Here is a 20,153-nt window from a genome sequence, read left to right as displayed (position 1 = left end):
TTAGCTCTGGACACATGCCTCCTTCTCTGCTGTTTCAACAACAACATTGGTGGGTATTATGCCTCAACATCCAAACTCCTCCCTTTAACCTATTGAAAAGTCACAGGATGACTCTCGTATTGCCTGCAAGGCCCATGCATAGATCTGAGAGAAAAAAGGATCGGTTTCTCCCAGGCCTCATGCTTTCAGTCACTCCTCAGTTCTGTGTCGGAGTCGAGTGACGGATGCTTACCAACCAGCTCTGCCAGTCTATCCTGGGGAAAGGAGACACCATCCTGTTCCCAAACCAGAAACTGCAACAACTCTGGCTGTTACTGGCAAACTCCATCTTTGGAGGGAAGAGTGGGTATGTGAGCTCCCTTCAGAGTACTGCGTTAGAGTAATGTCATGCTAGTGCATGGGAATAGGAAGTTCAGCTGAGTAACAGAAGTGAAAGAGCTGTGTGCATGGTACTCTCAAATGTGTAAATAAACTGAAAACAATTGTTTCCTTTGTTGCTTTCAGTAATAGAGGTTTTTCTTTTTTCTTTTCATTACTATGCTATTTTCAGATAGGTAGTTCTCTCCTCTGCTACTGTTGTGTGAGACCCATGCAAAAAGGAAAACTATACATAGGAAATGATGGCCTAAACATGACATGTTGTCGAACGCTAAAAAAAAAGACTTTTTTTTTCTTTTTTTTTGCTCTTTTCTTTCATTTGTAGTAATCTTAGGTGCTAACGTGTAATAATAGGTTAAAAATAATTGGCAGATTTATTGTCTCAAATTTAATTCCTACTGCTGTGTTGCTCCTTCTGATTTTAGCCTGCACATCCTGCTTCTGCACTGCAGAGTCTATACCATCTCATATAGCAATTTTTTGTCTGAAGAATGGTCTGCAGTTTGTGGATTTGGAACACAGTGCTTCAGTTATGCTGACAGGCTAATGTCTTTATGGGCTGCATAAGGTTATCGCATATGTTTAAAAAAAAATAAAATAAAACCCTTTCACACTCTGCAGCCTTAAAGAAAGCTTGGTGCACTTTCTAATAGCTACTAGCATATGAATACTAGGGGAAAGCATTAAGTTTTTAAATATTTAACATCTCCATATGAATGCCTGTCCACACACTTGAATACATATAATATTGTAACATCAAGGAAATCCTAAAAAATGGTCTGCCAGATACCAGCAACAGTCTAATATTTCTGTCCTAGTGTAAAATGTAATTGGGCTCTATTATCTTCTTGTTTATAGAGACTATGATAGAAGAGCATATGACCTACATCAATCAAGATAGGGTGAATTAAGAATACTGGCAATTTTGAGGATTTCTTTGCATTAATGTTTTAGTGACTTCATTGTGGTGTTAATTTGTTAGTATGCTACCATTCACTTTTTGAATAAATTTTAACATCCCAATCATTTGAATAGGATTTCTTGTTTCACGGGGCTTGTTGCAGTACTGTTTATACATTGAAATATAAGAATTGCTTTATATTTAGCTGACTTTCAAATGTACGTGTCTTATCTTTTTGAAGTGCTCTCCAAGCATCAAAGCAGACTTCCCCCTCACCTATCCCACCCTGAGCATTGGGGACATATTCTCCATCCTCAAGATAGCAAAAATTAGGTTTGGTTCAAGTGGGGTCGTAAGGTAATCACATGCATCCTTCCTCCTGAACTGCCTTTTTTCCTTCCTTGTGTGTAAATAGTTGAAATTCAACACACTCTTTTGGCCAAAAGGGCAGTTTCTTCTGAATTACACCTTTTTAAAGGAGACCTGGAGATAGGGGTTAAAAATGCATCAGTCTCAACTTTCACATCCTTGGAACCCGAGTCTCTCCCTGATGCTCCAGCCCAAAGCCAACACATGGAGCAACATTTGTTTCCTTTTGAAGAATTCTTCCTTTTTCCCCTCTATTACATGCCATAGGAATGTAAGAGTTGCCATGCTGAGGACAGACCAATGGATCTTCAGGTCCCAGTTTCCTGCTTCCAGCAGTGGTCCACACATGTGCCTTCAAAGAGAGGCTTAAAAATCTTATTATGCACCTCACTAGCACAGTGATGTACCTTGTCATGTTTTCTCCATCCCCTCTCCTGTTGTCTTTCTCCAGTACTCTTGTGTGTATTGTGAGCTACACAGTGAAACTTGTGAAAAATTACTAGAATTAATAGAGCATGGTTATAGGGGTAACTCACAGGGTACACTAGGATGTGGCTTTTCCTTAGAACAGAAACCTATTCTTAAAGTTCTAACTTCACTAGTAGATTTGCTTGAGGTTACAACTGTTTCTCTGATAGTTCAGTTTTCAATGTTGATCTAATTCTCTTCAGACCAGTTAAACCAAATATTGTTCAAAGTTGAAAGGAGTGGGAAACAGGCTGAAAAAATCGAGTCGTACTGTAAAAAGACCTTCCCAGTAATATAGTATAAAAAGTCTATAAATATATCTATCTGCTTTTTTTTAAAGGTGAAATTAAATTCACAGTAAATATTCATGCAGTATTATGTTTTGAGATTATCACACACACACCACTAAAAATTTTCCCTAGAAAATTCCCTCTTTTACTCATGTAGTAGTATTTACTGTATACTATGGTAATTGGATCCATATTGTGTGTAATGTCTGCCTAGCTTCATTCCATTTTTAACCTTGTGTGTTTTTATAATCCATTACCTCTCTCATACACACTTTAAACAAAGTCCAAACACAGATTTGATTCTTTTAAAACCAAAACTTAAATATATTAGCCAAAGATAAGTTTCCAACCTTATCAATATATACATCTGTTCTTTAAAACAATCTTCATCCATATGAGTTACTTAGTTCAAATCAACAAAGACCCTATACTTGAGGTCTTATTCCTTGTTCGACATTAATTATGTTGATTCCTAGTTCTTTGTACTCTTCATAATGAATAATACTTATGTTTAATCAGTAAATTGCGAAATAAATACTGAATTGTCTGTGTGCTAAATGAATTTTGTAATAGATTACAAATAGTAATAAGATTAAATGTCAGAACAAAATTACTGAGTATTCCTTTTATATATGGGTCTTTTTTACAGCGTTAGGGGAAAACAAGACAATACGAAGCATGGTAAAGTTAAGAATCTTTAGATTTCTGGGCAAGGGGTATATTCTTAACTGATGCATATGATTTGTTAAATATAAAATGCGACTTATACCCTTAAAACTTTGAGGGAAGAGAAATGAAAAATAGTGCCAGACACTTCAATTTTAAAATATTTAACATTAATTTATCCACCATAGAAATTTGAAATACAGTGCCAAGACATAACATGTACTACTGTTCCTCTAATGCTCATTTCCATAACTGTTAGGCTTTATTTTTTTATGGTAGTGCCTATAGTATGCTAGATGCTTTCCAGGTACTCAGGAGGCGATGGTCCATGCTCAAGAAGCTCACTGTCTAAGGACAGACAGGAGTTAAAGCATAGGGAACAACAGAATCTATCCTATTTTTTTCCATACATGATAGTTAAACTCTCTGTAGACAGCAAAGTAGGTAAAGAGGTCATTGCCTTACCTTTTAATAAAAGAAAAAGTGAGAAGTCAATGTTTCTTCATGTGGTCCTGCTACAATGTCTTAACTCTAACCTGGAAGAACTACCATTAACACTTTGGGTGGGGGAGAAGTTGTCTTAATGTGTCCTTTAGTCTATGGCCTCTGCTGTAACTCAGCTTGTGTGCTGGCCATTGGAGGGTACACTTTTGGTCACTGTATATTTAGTATACTACTTGTTTTCCTCCTCCTCCACTTCCTTTTAGCCTCAGTGCAGAATCTACATGTGCTTATGTTTGTGAATTGCATATCTAGCTATGAAAAGTTTGTTGTCAACTGTATATTGAGCTATATATATATAATGTATTCTCTTTTTAAATAGGATGCAGGACAGAAAAGATTTGGAGCTATTTCCTGTAATATTTGTGGAATGCTTTACACGGCATCAAATCCAGAGGACGAAACTCAACATCTGCTCTTTCACAACCAATTCATTAGTGCTGTAAAATATGTGGTAAGAGAACTTCATGTCTTTTTAAACAGTAATAAGCTTTGTTTTCCTTTCTGTACATCAAATGCAATTCAGATTACTTTTAATAAATTCTTAAAATATCACAAACTTTTTTTGTTAAGGGAGCCTAGCACATGGTAATAAGTCACTTATAAAAATTGATTATCATTATAGAAACATTCCTGTTCAGTTTTATTCCTTCCTTGTATTTCTGTATTGTTTTGTAGTTAAATAGTCATTTATCACCATTTTTAAAGTTTTGTTAAATTTAGCTTATGATATAATTGGTATTGCTACAACTATTGGCATAAGAACTAATTGGGGAGATCATTGTCTTCTTTAGAATGTCATCCAGATGACTTCTAATTCACTTTTTTTAATATTGGCTATGTTAAATTAATATCAGTGATTCAGAATTGGAATATCTTGGAACTTTGAGCATAGCATTACAATGTATTAAAACTTCAGAGAATAGACTCCTATTTTTAACAGTATAATTAAAGTAACTGTACATTCCATACTCTACTTAGGCATAATAGGTATTGTTGAGTTAACTCAAGTTTAAAACACACACTTGCAGTATTGTACAATTTCAGATAAGTATTTTGTAAAATCAGCTACTTTCAAAACTTGTCCATGTGTCTGAAATCCAGAACAGAATCTATAAAGTCCGTTTGTTGTTTTTTGTTTTTTTTAATCACATATGTTACCTTCAGTACTCTACGCGCAAGCAGATAAGACCTCCAGGATAACTGAACTGAGGCCACCAATTCATTTAATATAGGTACCAAACAGCAATTAGACTTCCATTAAATCCTGACCCTGAGTTTGAATCAGTGGTCTAAAAAAGATCCATATACCATTATTAATACTTTGAAACCATCTAGTCACTTTAAACAATTATTGCCAAATACTGAGGGCTTGTTTCATTCTTTTCTTAGTTTGCTGGCTGAATCGCAAACATCTTAGAAAATCTTTTCTGAAAAGCATTAGGCAAATTTAAGGGGCTAGATAGGTAGAGACCGTGATAGAAGGCAACTGAATACCTGTTTTCCTACTTGTTCCAATTTGTCCATAGTAAGTCCATCAATTAGTCATCTTAAACAATTTTGAGGTCTCAGATGTTCCCCAGATTCTGTGTTTTGTCTGGTGTAGTAGAATAGATACTGTAGCAAACAGCACAAAGGCTACTGAGGTACATCTGGTTTTGAAATACTTTGGTTGCCTTGGTGGAAGAGCATTTTTATGGACAAATGAAAACAGGTGTGGGAATGTAACAGCTAGATAGTCTTTGAGGAAAGACTAAATTAAATCCCTTTGAACAGCAGTTTGTTGGCTACAGGACTAGTCTTTCACAGCTGCTAGCACATTGGTGATCTGTAGCTTCAGGTGGTATTGGGGGACCGGGTAGGCATTTCTGAGGAAGTGAACAAATACTTTAAGAATGATGAGCGTTGGAACAGCTGATATGCCCTCCTTTCCTTGCTATCACAGCTATGTCTAGGATAAGACTGATATGCATATAAGTGAAAGGGAGAAGAAAGTGCCCTAAGAACAATCTGGAATAACTGTAGTTTACAATGGCCAGAATTTTTAAATATGGTGCAGACAAAGTGTTTAGAAAGGTGGCTGATGGCTGTGAAAAAGCTTTACATAAATTGCATCCAAGCCTGCTATTTTTATCTGCACCTCCTAGTGAGTGAGAGCAACATCTTATCTCTCTGAAATCTGTGAGGCTCCAGTTGTGACTCCTCAAGTCATTTCCAAAGATGGAAGTAGAATAACAGATACTATGGCACCTGGGATGATGATTGTATGTAATACATAGAGTTGAAAACAAGGGATTTAATTTTGTGAATGTCTTTGAAATTTCCTCCCTTATTTTTAGTTGAAAAATGCTTAACCAAATCTATAGTTGTTCAAACAATGGGAAATTTAATCTAGAATGGAGTGAATACATACTCTTCTTTCTAGTTGTTATAACCCACAATTGGATGTTACTGGCCATTCTGTTTTCCCTTCTTCCAGACCTTCACATGGGCTTGGTGTTCTGGGTAGATTCAGTATACTATGATGATGGCTGTGATAGAAACATCTATATAAAGGTGTTTTGAAAGGATTTATTTCAAAATTGGCCTTTTACCTTTTTATGCTGCTTTGATGTCTAAACAGCCTGAAATGTTGACTTTTCTGATATTTCTAGAATCAGAAAAACTAACTTTTGCTCATTTTAGTTTTTCTATACAACTTCTGGAGGGAGCAATGACTCAGGGTACATATTGTCAACTGTTGCATGTTAATGTTAGTTGACGGTATTGAAACAAACTTTCTCCCATTGTAATCATCGAAATTAAATAGACAGAAATAAATGTTTAAAACTCTGATTTTGTTAAAGATCTCTTCCCCCTTTTAAATTGCTTATCTTTCACACTCTGGAGAACTAATGAAATGACATCAGTTTTCGAATCATTTTGCACGTGACCCTTAAGCAGCATTATCATTACTCTTGTTGGAGCCTGATTTAACTTTTAAGGGCAGTATCACAAGACATCTCCCTCCATTCCTCCACTGCTCAGCTCCTTTATCCTGTGATGCCTCAGTTTGAGACATGAGAAAATTTGTCAGACTGATTGTTAGTGAGAAAAGTAAGGCTACATTTTCTCTCTTCCTTCCCTATGTACCTTGGGATGATACTGAACATCTCTCTCAATTAAAATCTCAAACAGATGGTTTGCACATTTTTTCTTTCCTATCATGCTAGCACCTGCTTACTACCATGATGTGTCCATGAAAGTAAACAGTTTCTGATTTTTGGTTGGTAGTAGCCCTATTTTTTTTTTCAAGAAAATATTTTCTTCTACATTCTTTTGGCCAATCAGCAGATGCATGAGACAGTAGAGAATAAATTAACTCCTTTGTTATCATCAACTAAACTTTGAAACATGATTCTTCTCCTAAAATTGATTCCTGGCTGCTGCTCATCTAGTTTCCTTTCACAGATGTACACTGTGTCCTGAATAGCATATAATTCCCAAGAGCACTTTAGAATCAGGCAGAACAGGCTACAGTTGAGATACCACATGGCCACAGATGTCCTCTTACTTCCCCATGTGGTGGCTCGTTCCTTTTTATGATTAAAAATTTTTTTATTTTATTTTATTATAGAACCTCTTCTTGCAGTTAACTGAGACAGCATCAGAATGAAAATAAACTTTCTTTAGTTTGTATGAAAAGTTGTCCTCATTAAAAGAATCTCAACTATGTTCAAAGCAAATATTTTAGCCCATCTTAAGCCTAGTTGAAGAGGCAAATACCATGATGGAAACACTCTCTCCCAGAAGCTTGTCTTGTGTGCTCACACACATGCATACCCTGGGTCGCTCACTCATGTATTTTTTTTCCCCCTCTATTGAAGGAGTTAGGCCAAGCTTTGAAAAAAATTACCAGATTTCTCCTAGTTACAGGGCTAATTCTACTAGCCAGAAGCAGATTGGAAAAAGGGAGTGGGAAAGCAAGCAACAGGGTCCAATGAACAGTCTTGATGAAAAATCCACTGCTGATAAGAAAGGCAAGGTGCTAGAAGCCAGTCCTTGATTCCTGTTTACAGTCTCCATCTTTGTATCAACCCCCTGTTAATTGTCTAATATGGTGGTTCTAAACTTTGTTTTTCCATCTAGCAGTATGGGGAGAGCAGTATCTCAAGACATCTCCTTCCACTCCATCACCACTCACAAGTTTCATCCTGTGATGTCTCATTGTGAAACATGGGAAAATTTGTTAGATTGATAACCCCTTGAGAACCTGGGGTCTAATACATTGGGAGATCCAACAGCTGCTGGACTCCCAGATGGAGAAAGAAGGTTTTGCTTCTGCTTTCCAACCGTAAAGCTTCCTGCCTATTGTTGGGGCAGGAGGTGTATTTGCTGCTGTAAGCCTTCTTTCGCCTCATGGCCTTTTGACTGCTACAAAGGGTGGTTTGTCTCTGTTCATCTACCCTCCCTAGGTCAGTCTCTTTTGGTTGTGTTTTAATTTTATTTAAGGGTCATCCTCCCTTGTGCCTAACTTCTTTGCTACTGTTCATAGTTCTCAAATAGTAGCAGAGGGAAACTGATTCTCTCTCTTTCTCTCTCTCTCCCTCCCTCCCACCTGCTCCCCCAAGTTTCATGGCTGCCTTCAAGGTTCTGAATAGCAGCTGTGGAACTGATTAGTATCTTGCCAAATTTCACTTGGCTACTACTTGGAGAAAATGGAACAGCAGAGGCATTTGCCTGTAGAGTAAAGAAGCTAACATTGCTTTGGTTCATAGTTTAAAGGTTGTCTTTGCACCCAGAAGTGCTGGAAGTATTTTTCCATGAGACCCTGAATTCTGTAAATATTGATGGTTTTAGGTGCATTCCCTCTTCACTTCCCAGGGAAGGCTTTTACTCACTACTGGCATATGTATTTTTCAAGTCCAGGTTAAGTCTTATTTTATGCAAGACAAGAACACTTGCTTTTTGCCTTAAATATAACTCTCTTCATATTTGCCTTTTGAAATTCAAGTTTTTTGTTGTCGTCATTGATACAACTTTCATTTTAATGAGGTAAACTACAAATTTACCTTTTTTTAGTTCCTTTTCAGCTCTGTGTCTTGCTGACTTTTAGGAAGAGATTTAAGTCCTATATATTCTCCAAAGACTTCACCACCTTAGAATGATGCTGATCAGTGTTCTAGTTATTGTGTTCAAAATTACTGATTATTATAGGCAGTGCTGGTAGCATTGCCTATTAACGTTGCCTGACATTTCCCATTATAAAGCCCTATTTTCATTTGCTTTTAACTTTGCCAAACTAACAAATTGGGCTGAAATTTTCCAAACTGGGTGTCTGCCTCAGGGTGAATATTTTTTTTTTGGAGAACTTTAGCCAAAATGGTTCATCAATCTCTGAGAACAAGGCTAGGGAAAAAAGTTGTTTTGCCCATGTTAAATTCTAATGACCTTTTCTTCAAAAAGCTCTAGTGCCCCTATTCTTTGAATATAAACTTGGAATTTGGCACAGTGGACGGCCTTTGTGTGAGGGTGTACTTTTTGCCATTCCCATGAAAATCTCCCCAAACTTGGATAAGTTATATGCGTTTAAAAAATGGCAGCACACACAGGCTTACTATGAGGTTCCTTAAATGTTAGTTGCTAAATTCTCAAGATTTTGTCAGCACTGGTCATTCTCCAGCCCCAGGCTGAGCAGTCCTTTCCCTGTAGCTTTAGACTACTGGAGGCTGTGCTGGCTTTGGGTCCAAATACCTAAACTGAGAAACATTCTCCAGTGATACTCCCTCCTCCCCCAACTGGACCCAGGCTGCATGGAGGAGGAAATTGCCTGATGCAAATACAAAGTGGCCAAGAGTTGGGCCTGTGGGAAAGGTGGAGGTAGTAGATTGGGGTGGGGGGGAAGCTTTGAGGAGAGGGAAACAAGGATTATGAGTTGGAGTGAGTAGGTGACTGGAACAGGAAGCCAGGAGACTGAGAACCAGTGGGAGAGGATACAGAGGTGACAGGGAGCCAGGGTGTGAGGGAAGATGTGGTACTATCTGGACAAAGATTGGAACAAGGAACCAAGTGTGGCGGTGGGATACTGGGGACTAAGGCAGTAGAGATGGGAAATGTTTTGTGGGGGCGGGGGGTGTCTGGCCGTGGAGCTGCAACGCAGGGAACAGAGACAAAGTGCAGAGGGTGGCTTAGTCTTGGACATAGAGTTTGGAGTTGGCTCAGGCAGTGGTGCTGTAAGGAGAGCTTTGGGATGTATGGCCATTGGGAAGCATTTATGGACAGAAGACTGTTCTCTCGGGATGGACTTCACCGGGAGTAAGGAGGGAAATAGACTTCTAGGATGGAGGCTCGCCCAACTGATTAAGAGAGCTTTAAACTAGGAATTTGGGAGAGATGGTTGGGAGATGTCCAAGAGATCTCCACGCCGGAATTTAACCTTGAGAGGGAAGAAAACAAAGTAAGAAGGGATACAGCCGTGGACAGAAGAATTAACATAAGGAGGAAGGGTAGTGTAGATACCAGACTAACAGGTGATGCTGGTGGTAGAATGTCTGTGCCTAACAGGGTAAAGAATGTCAGTGAAGCCAAACGGCAAAAATTAAGATGTCTGTACACTAATGCGAAGAGCCTAGGTAACAAAATGGAGGAACGAGAGCTACTGGTGCAGGAAGTGAAACCGGATATTATAGGGATAACAGAAACATGGTGGAATAGTAGTCATGACTGGAGTACAGGTATTGAAGGCTATGTGCTGTTTAGGAAAGACAAAAATAAAGGCAAAGGTGGTGGAATAGCATTGTACATCAGTGATGAGGTTAACTGTAAAGAAATAAGAAGTGATGGAATGGACAAGACAGATTCTGTCTGGGCAAAAATCACACTGGGGAAGAAAGCTACTAGAGCCTCCCCTGAGATAGTGCTTGGGATGTGCTACAGACTGCCGGGATCTGATTTGGATATGGATAGATACCTCTTTAATGTTTTTAATAAAGTAAACACTAATGGGAAATGTGTGATCATGGGAGACTTTAACTTCCCAGATATAGACTGGAGGACAAGTGCTAGCAAGAATAATAGGGTTCAGATTTTTCTGGATGTGATGATAGATGGATTTCTTCACCAAGTAGTTGAAGAACCAACAAGAGGGGATGCCATTTTAGATTTGGTTTTGGTGAGTAGTGAGGACCTCATAGAAGAAATGGTTGTAGGGAACAACCTTGGTTCGAGTGATCATGAGCTAATTCAGTTCAAACTAGATGGAAGGATAAACAAAAATAGATCTGGGACTAGGGTTTTTGACTTTTCAAGGGCTAACTTTAAAGAATTAATGAAATTAGTTAGGGAAGTGGATTGGACTGAGGAACTTGTGGATCTAAATGCGGAGGAGGCCTGGAAATACTTTAAGTTGCAGCTGCAGAAACTATCAGAAGCCTGCATCCCAAGAAAGGGGAAAAAAAAACATAGGCAGGAGTTGTAGACCAAGCTGGATGAGCAAGCATCTCAGAGAGGTGATTAAGAAAAAGCAGAAAGCCTACAAGGAGTGGAAGAAAGGTGGGATTAGCAAGGAAAGCTACCTTAGTGAGGTCAGAACATGTAGGGATAAAGTGAGAAAGGCTAAAAGCCAAATAGAGTTGGACCTTGCAAAGGGAATTAAAACCAATAGTAAAAGGTTCTATAGCCATATAAAGAAGAAGAATACAAAGAAAAAAGAAGTGGGACCGCTAAACACTGAGGATGGAGTGGAGGTTAAGGATAACCTAGGCATGGCCCAATATCTAAATAAGTACTTTGCCTCAGTCTTCAGTAAGGCTAATGAGGAACTTAGGCATAATGGAGGGATGACAAACGGGAATGAGGATATGGAGGTGGATATTACCACATCTGAGGTAGAAGCCAAACTTGAACAGCTTAATGGGACAAAATCGAAGGGCCCAGATAATCTTCATCCAAGAATATTAAAGGAACTGGCGCATGAAATTGCAAGCCCATTATCAAGAATTTTTAATGAATTGGTAAACTCAGGGGTTGTACCGTACGACTGGAGAATTGCAAACATAGTTCCTATCTTTAAGAAAGGGAAATAAAGTGATCCAAGTAACTATAGGCCTGTTAGTTTGACATCTGTAGTATGTAAAGTCTTGGAAAAAATTTCTGAAGGAGAAAGTAGTTAAGGACATTGAGGTCAGTGGTAATTGGCACAAGTTACAACATGGTTTTACTAAAGGTAGATCATGCCAAACCAACCTGATCTCCTTCTTTGAGAAGGTGACAGATTATTTAGACAAAGGAAATGTAGTAGATCTAATTTACCTCTATTTCAGTAAGGCATTTGACACGGTTCCACATGGGGAATTATTAGTTAAATAGAAAACGATGGATCGATATGAAAATTGAAAGGTGGATAAGGAACTGGTTAAAGGGGAGACTCCAGCGGGTCGTACTGAAGGGTGAACTGTCAGGCTGGAAGGAGGTTACTAGTGGAGTTCCTCAAGGATCAGTTTTGGGACTAATCTTATTTAACCTTTTTATTACTGACCTTGGCACAAAAAGTGGGAATGTGCTAATAAAGTTTGCAGATGACACAAAGCTGGGGGGTATTGCTAACACGGAGAAGGACCGGGATATCATACAGGAAGATCTGGATGACCTTGTAAACTGAAGTAATAGTAATAGGATGAAATTTAATAGTGAAAAGTGCAAGGTCATGCACTTAGGGATTAATAATAAGAATTTTAGATATACATTGGGGACACATCAGTTGGAAGCAACAGAGGAGGAGAAGGACCTTGGAGTATTGGTTGATCACAGGATGACTATGAGCCGCCAATGTGATATGGCCGTTAAAAAAGCTAATGCGGTTTTAGGATGCATCAGGCGAGGTATTTCCAGCAAAGATAAGGAGGTGTTAGTACCGTGTTATAAGGCACTGGTGAGACCTCATCTGGAATACTATGTGCAGTTCTGGTCTCCCATGTTTAAGAAGGATGAATTCAAACTGGAACAGGTTCAGAGACGGGCTACTAGGATGATCCGAGGAATGGAAAACCTGCCTTATGAAAGGAGACTCAAAGAGCTTGGCTTGTTTAGCCTAGCCAAAAGAAGGCTGAGGGGGGGATATGCTTGCTCCTTCTAAATATATCAGAGGGATTAATATTAGGGAGGGAGAGGAATTATTTAAGCTTAGTACCAATGTAGACACAAGAACAAATGGGTATATACTGGACACTAGGAAGTTTAGACTTTAAATTAGACAAAGGTTTCTAGCGCATTAGAGGAGTGAAGTTCTGGAGCAGCCTTCCAAGGGGAGTAGTGGGGGCAAAAGATATACCTGGTTTTAAGACTAAGCTTGATAAGTTTATGGAAGGGATGGTATGATGGGATAGCTTAATTTTGACAACTGATCTTTGATTATCAGCAGATAAGTATGCCCAGTGGTCTGTGATGGGATGTTGGATGGGATGGGATCTGAGTTACTGCAGAGAATTCTTTCCGGAGTGCTGGCTGGCGAGTCTTGCCCACATGCTCAGGGTTTAGCTGATTGCCATATTTGAGGTCGGGAAGGAATTTTCCTCCGGGGCAGATTGGCAGAGGCCCTGGAGGTTTTTCGCCTTCCTCTGCAGCGTGGGGCATGAGTTGCTTGCTGGTGGATTCTCTGCAGCTTGAGTTCTTCTTCGAGTGATTGCTCATATCCATTCCAGTTAGGTGTGTGCGCCGCGTGTGCACATTCGTCAGAAAACTTTTACCCTAGCAACTCAGTGGGGCCGGCAGGTCGCCCCCTAGAGTGGCGCCGTCATGGTGCTCGATATATACCCCTGCCGGCCCACCCGCTCCTCAGTTCCTTCTTACCGCCCGTGTCGGTCGTTGGAACAGTGGAGCGTGGCTTAGCTGACCTCCACTTCCCTAGCTACTCGTAGTTCTCGTATATAGTTATGCAGTTATAATCTTTTTATATATATATTTGTATAGTTATATGTTTTTTCTTTGCTAACATAGTTAATTTAGTAATAGTTAACGGGGTTCAGGAAGTAGCCCCTTCCATAAACCCGGTGCCGGAGCCCATGCACGGCTCACCGGGTTTTAAAATGGGCTCGGCCTGCCAGAAGCCGATGCCGAAGGGAGATCCACACGACTCCTGTTTGAAGTGCCTCAGGGAATCACACTTGACAGCTAAGTGCCCCATTTGCAAGGCTTTTAAGCCGAGAACAAAAAGGAGCGGGACTTTCACTTACCCCTCCACCTCTGGCGCCGAGCGATGATCAAGCGGCTGGCAGAAGCGCCTCCTCGGCACCGGACCCCGCCGGTACTGCCAAGGCCTTTCGGCACCGGCCGTCGCCGGCACCGAAGTCAACTCGGCACCGCTCCCTGCCTACGATTCCTGCTGGTGCCTGACGGCTCCCCGGCACGTGCCGTGGTTGAGCCCCCTGCTCCTGCTGCTTCCGTGCCACCTGCATCGCAGCCAGAGAGCTCGTCTAAGTCGGATTGCCCGGCACCGACACCTGCAGAGGCACCGATGACATCGGCACCGTCGATTCCAGTCCCCCAGGGCCATTGAATCCAGTGCCTGACAGCTCCCCAGCACGCGCCGTGGTGGAGCTTACTGATCCCGCTGCTTCTGTGCCAACTGCACCGCAGCCAGAGAGCTCGTCTAAGTCGGATCGCCCGGCACCGACACCTGCTGAGGCACCGACGACGTCGGCACCATCGATCCCGGTCCCACAAGGGCCGTAGAATCCGGTGCCTGACGGCTCCCCGGCACACGCCGTGGTTGAGCTTACTGCTCCTGCTGCTTCCGTGCCAACTGCACCGCAGCCAGAGAGCTCGTCTAAGTCGGATCGCCCGGCACCGACACCTCTGAGGCACCGACGACGTCGGCACCGTCGATTCCAGTCCCACAAGGGCCGTCGAATCTGGTGCCTGTCGGCTCCCCGGCACGCGCCGTGGTTGAGCTTATTGCTCCTGCTGCTTCCGTGCTGACGGCACCGCAGCCAGAGAGCTTGTCTAAGTCGGATCGCCCGGCACCGACACCTACCGAAGCTCTGACGACCTCGGTACCGTCGATCCCGGTCCCACGAGGGCCGTCGAATCCGGTGCCTGACAGCTCCCCAGTATGCACTGTGGTTGAGCCTGCTGTTCCCTCCACGCTGGAGACATTACCAACAGCGAGGGATCTCATTGCCATGACAGAGTCGATGCTGCCTGACCCCGGCACCGCCGGTGCGGGTAATACAGTCTCTTCATATGACCGTCCTCTGTCAGCACAGCAGAGCGGCACCGTTCATGATCACGGTCCCGCAGACACTCCAGGTCCCGTCGGCACACCCGACACCACTTGCAGTCCCAGTGCTGTTTTCCTCATCGGTACTGGTCGCACTCGCCGCACCGGTCGGTATCCCGTTCGCCGACCCGCTATCGGCATCGTTCCGACTCCCGGCACCGTGACAGGTACCTTGACTCCTGTAGCCTCTCCCCGAGCCTCGAGATCTTGTCGACCTCCCGGCACCGTTCTGGTTGCAGGTCTGGATCTCGTTCCAGGTACCGGTATGCCTCCCGGTGCCGGTCCCCGGTGTCGAGTTGGGCAAGGTCCGATAAGAGTCAGAGACTCTGCCCGTGCCTTCTTTTAGTACCTCCATGGCCATCCAGACACGCATCCGTGTCATCCCACATGCGCAGATCTTATGCTCAGGACCACGATTCTGATACGCCCCCCGACAACCTGAGGTGGAGGAGGTCCCAGAGGTAGAGGACCCAGTATGGGGCCCTCTAAGGGGTACGACTACTCGTCTGTCCGCTCTCCTCTCTGCTCACTAGTCTTTCAGTCTGTTAAGGAGAGGTATTGGTATGGCCAGCGGGCGCCAGCCCAGAAACCGAAGGAGGCTTGGCGAATGAACCTGCTTGGCCGCCAGGTGTACTCTGCAGAGGCCCTGCAGCTCTGGGTAGCAAAGCAACAAGCCTTGCTTAGCTGCTATAATTATAGCACCTAGTGAAGGTAGTTTAGTTTATGGAGTTTCTCCCTCAAAACTCCCGCCAAGAGTTCGCTGCCGTCTTGGAGGACGGGGGAAAAAGGTACCCAGAGCGTCCCTCCAGGCCTCGTTGGACGCAGCAGACTCAGCAGCCAGGACTCTGGCCTTTGGTGTCGCCATGAGGTGCATCTCATGGCTTCAGGTTTCAAACCTCCGGCCGGAGCTGCAGTATGCCATTCAGGATTTACCCTTTGTTGGTAAAGGCCTCCTCGCGGCAAAGACAGCCCCAGGCTGCGAAGCCTGATGGACAATAGGGTCCTAATGCGCTCTCTCACCATGCATATGCCAGCGACCAAACGCAGGCCTTTCTGTCCCCAGCCGCCATACTCTGTGCCTAGCCAGAGACAGGACTTTGGCAAACGGCGAGGCCAAGGTGGTCGCAGACGAACGTCAGGACCCCTAAAAAGCCAAGGTCAAGGTCCCTCACAATTACCACTGGGACCAAAGATGACCCTTCCAAGGTGCGCCTGAGGGCGGTGTACCAGTCACAGGCCGGGATCCCAATCCCGCTTTCTCCTGGCGTGGCCCCAGTTAATTTCAGATCGCTGGGTCCTGCGCACAGTGGAGCATAGGTACCACCTCTAATTTGTTCCAGCCCTGTCCCCCTTCAGGGACCCCTCTCACGAGCAATTCCTCGTACAAGAGGTGCAGACGCCGACTGAAGAAAGGGGCAAGGGGGTTTACTATTATTATGCCCTAGTCCCCCACTCGAACGGAGGTCTCAGACCTTCCTAGTCCTGCACGGACTCAACCAGTTTAGGATAAGGTTGAAGTTCCGCATGGTATCCCTGGGAACCATTATGCCATCCTTGCCTCCTGGGGGCTACTATGCCGCCCTCAATATGAAGGACGGGTACTTTTGCAACGCCATCTTCCCTCCGCACAGGAGATACCTCCGCTTTCTAGCCAACCGTCAGTACTTCTGGTTTACGGCCATAGTCTCCGCCTACCTTCGCTGATGTCGGATATGCGTTTTTCCATATCTGGACAATTCGCTTATCCGAGGAGACTCCGAGACACAAACCACTCAGCACGTGGGCATCGTCATGGTCTTATTCACAGGTCTAGGCCTGATGATTACTATAGAGCAATCCACTCTGGTTCCCACGCAGAGGTTGGACTTCCTAGGGGCTATCCTGGTCTCCTACCTAGCCGGAGCCTGCTTATCACAACTGCGGTTTTAGGCAATGGCAACAATCATCCGAGGTCTGCAGGCTTTCCCAACAACCTCGGCTCGTACTTGTCTCAGTCTCCTGGGTCCATGGCTGTCCGCAAGTTTGTAACCAAACACGCCAAGCTCCGCCTCCATCCTCTCCAAGTCCGGCTCACCTCGGCGTACCACCTGGACAGGGAGCCAATGGTCATGGTAGTCACCGTTCCCTCAAGCACCTTAGGCTCCCTAGAGTGGTGGCTAACTCCCTCCCTGGTGTGGGCAGGGATGCGGTTCCATCCGCCCCAGCCCTCACTGCCCCTGACGACGGACGCGTCATCTCTCTGCTCAAGTGCTCATGGTCACCTCCGAGCTTAAGGCCTTTGGTCTTCTCGGGAGCTGGCATTCCACATCAATGCCCCAAAAATGAGAGTAGTCCGCCTGGCGTGCCAGGGGTTACAGCGGCAGCTGCGAGGCCGTGGTATCTCGGTGTTTACAGCCAACACAATGGCCATGTGCTTCATAAATAACCAGGGAGGGACATGGACCTCCCCCCCTTTTGTCAGGAGGCCATCCGTTTCCGGGACTTTTGCATGGCCCACTCGATGGAGCTGGTGACGTCCTTTCTCCCAGGCGTTCGGAACGTCTTGGCGCTTTGACTCAGCAGGTCTTTCCTGTCTTACGAGTGATCACTCTGCCCCATGTGAGGCGTTCTGCTTTCCAGAAGTGGAGATGTTTCCTCACATAGACCTGTTCGCTCACCGCGAGAGCAGAAAATGCCAGATGTTCTGCTCCTTCCAAGGTCTCTCCTCGGGATCGATCTTGGATGCATTCCTGATGCCGTGGAAAGGCCAACTCCTTTATGCCTTCCCACTGTTCCCACTGGTTCATTAGGTCCTGCTCAAACTCTGCAGGGGCAGAGCGCGCATCATCATGATCACTCCAGAGTGGTCCAGGCAGCACTGATATACCACGTTGCTCGGCCTGTCAATAACCGACCCAATTACCCTGCCACTCCACCCAGACCTCATCACTCAGGGCAACGAAAGGCTTCGTCACCCGGACCTGCAGCCTCTTCACCTCACGGTGTGGCTGCTGCGTAACTGAGCCGGGGTGACAGGAAGCCTTCCACCTGGTCACGTACCGGGCCGAGTGGAAGCGTTTCTTCTACAGCTGCAATACGCTCGATCTTGCTCCTACTGAGATCTCGATCCCCTCTATTTGGCCTGCCTCTGGCCTTCAGCGGCAGGACCTGGTGGTATCATCGCTGAGGGTACACTCGGCAGCCATCTCTACCTTCCAGCCAGGCTAAGGTGGATGTTCCGTGTTCTCACACTCTATGGGTTCGAGGTCCCTCAAGGGCTTGGAGCGCTTGCACCCTCGGATGCGCCGCCCAGCCCCAACCTGGGACCTCAACCTAGTTTTAACCAGACTTATGTCTCCCCCATTCGAGCCGTTCGCAACCGGCCCTCTGCTATACCTGTCTTGGATGACAACTTTCCTCGTAGCTGTTACATCGACCAGGAGGGTCTCCGAGCTCAGAGCTCTTCCGGTGGTTTCGCCATACACTAGGTTTCACAAAGACAAGGTGCAGTTATGACCGCACCCGGCTTTCCTCCCTAAGGTGGTTTCGGCCTTTCATGTTACCCACAGCTCAGCGCAATGGGCGCAACCATTGCACTCCCTGGACATCTGTGGAGTGCTCGCATTTATATTGCGCTGACAGAACCAATTAGTAAGGTGCCCCAGCTCTGTCACGGTAGCAGACCAAAGGGAGGGCTTGCTTGTTTTCCTTTCAGAGGATCTCATCTTGGGTGATGGCGTACATCCGCACTTGTTATGATTTGGCTCATATTTCCCCAAGCCACATCACCGTGCATTCTACCAGGGCTCAGGCTTCATCTGCCGCCTTGCTGGCTCGTGTTCCTACCCACGAGATCTGTCGCGCAGCTCCATTGGTCCTCGGTCCATACCTTTGCTTCGCAGTATGTCCTGGTTCAACAGTCAAGAGATGCTGTAGCCTCTGGCTCAGCAGTTTTCATTCTGCCACATTTCACTCCGACCCCACCGCCTACGTAAGGCTTGGGATTCACCTAACTGGAATGGATATGAGCAATCACTCGAAGAAGAAAAGACGGTTACTCACCTTTGTAACTGTTGTTCTTCGAGATGTGTTGCTCATATCCATTCCACACCTGCCCTCCTTCCCCACTGTCGGAGTAGCCGGCAAGAAGGAACTGAGGAGCGGGTGGGCCGGCAGGGGTATATATCGAGAACCATGACGGCGCCACTCTAGGGGGCGACCTGCCGGCCCACTGAGTTGCTAGGGTAAAAGTTTTCTGACGAATGTGCACGCGCGGCGCACACACCTAACTAGAATGGATATGAGCAACACATCTCGAAGAACAACAGTTACAAAGGTGAGTAACCGTCTTGTCTTCAAACCACAATTTGAAGACTTCAGTAACTCGGACATAGGTTAGGGGGTTGTTATAGAAGTGGATGGATAGGGTTCTGGGACCTGCTTTGTGCAGGAGGTCAGACTAGATCATGTTGGTCCCTTCTGACCTTAAAGTCTATGAGTCTATGAGACATGCTGGGCACTGAGATGAGAAGTCTGAAGAATGAAAACTAGAACTATTGAGATGAAGAGAATGGAACTGAGACAAGGAGCCAGGGATGGAGGAAGACAGGACTGGAATAGTGACTGGGTATGTAAGATGGTATAGAGGAGTCTGTTCCCACTAAAGCACGGTTCCTGGAACGGAACTCTGGATTCCAGAGACTTACCATTCTTCTGCTCTCAGCACATACCTGTGAAACCCACTGGTAAAGTGTTCCATCCTCTTGTAGTGCATGTCAGCATACTACTGCTATCAGTTACTCCATTACATCAGATGGCACAGGTCTGTGTAATTAATTTAAAGGTTTCAGCTCTGCTGATGATCAGTGGAGACGTTGATATGGAATTTCTGTTTTTTCAGTTTTCTTAAAAACCTAGGAAATTACACACATTTCTGTAGTTAAAATAACATTATTAAGGTAGCAAAGTCAAGCACTCAGAAGTTAGGAGATTGCAGAATTAAAGTTTTACAGACCACCTGAATTCAGTGCTCTTTGATACAATCTTTAATTACATGATCACATAATATTTTTTCACATGAAGTCCATCTCCAGTTGCAGTAAGACTATGACTCGGGCATGACTGTGTGTAGGGAGAAAGTGTCTTGGATCACATCTAGTCTGAATGGTAAGTGTAAATGACTGTTTACTGCTGGGAATATATCTTGGAACCCATGCTCATAATTCTTTGGGTCACCAAACCCCAAAGATAAGACTTAAAGCTATTTGTAATGGCTATTGGCTTAAAGCATTTATAACAACTCTTTTGGAATTTGGGAATTTAGTAGGATATTGGTATGGAAGATAAA

General features: G+C 44.2%; 1 protein-coding gene across 6 annotated transcripts in view; it reads left to right on the top strand.

Moving 5' to 3' along the window:
* Positions 1-20,153, top strand: part of ESCO1 (establishment of sister chromatid cohesion N-acetyltransferase 1) — a 56,280-nt gene that overhangs the window by 18,817 nt on the left and 17,310 nt on the right. For all 6 annotated transcript variants that reach the window (XR_003999109.1, XM_030552893.1, XM_030552892.1 and 3 more), the window contains one exon: positions 3,896-4,027. Coding sequence is in view for 5 of the 6 variants with exons in the window: in XM_030552893.1 (XP_030408753.1) it covers positions 3,896-4,027 (132 nt within the window). In the remaining variant the exon portion in view is untranslated. The remainder of the gene's footprint in view (positions 1-3,895; positions 4,028-20,153) is intronic.

Source organism: Gopherus evgoodei, chromosome 2 (genome assembly GCF_007399415.2).
Source record: "Gopherus evgoodei ecotype Sinaloan lineage chromosome 2, rGopEvg1_v1.p, whole genome shotgun sequence".
NCBI lineage: Eukaryota > Metazoa > Chordata > Testudines > Testudinidae > Gopherus > Gopherus evgoodei.
The sequence above is the reverse complement of the archived record's forward strand: the minus strand, read 5'-3'. Positions and strand labels throughout refer to the sequence as shown.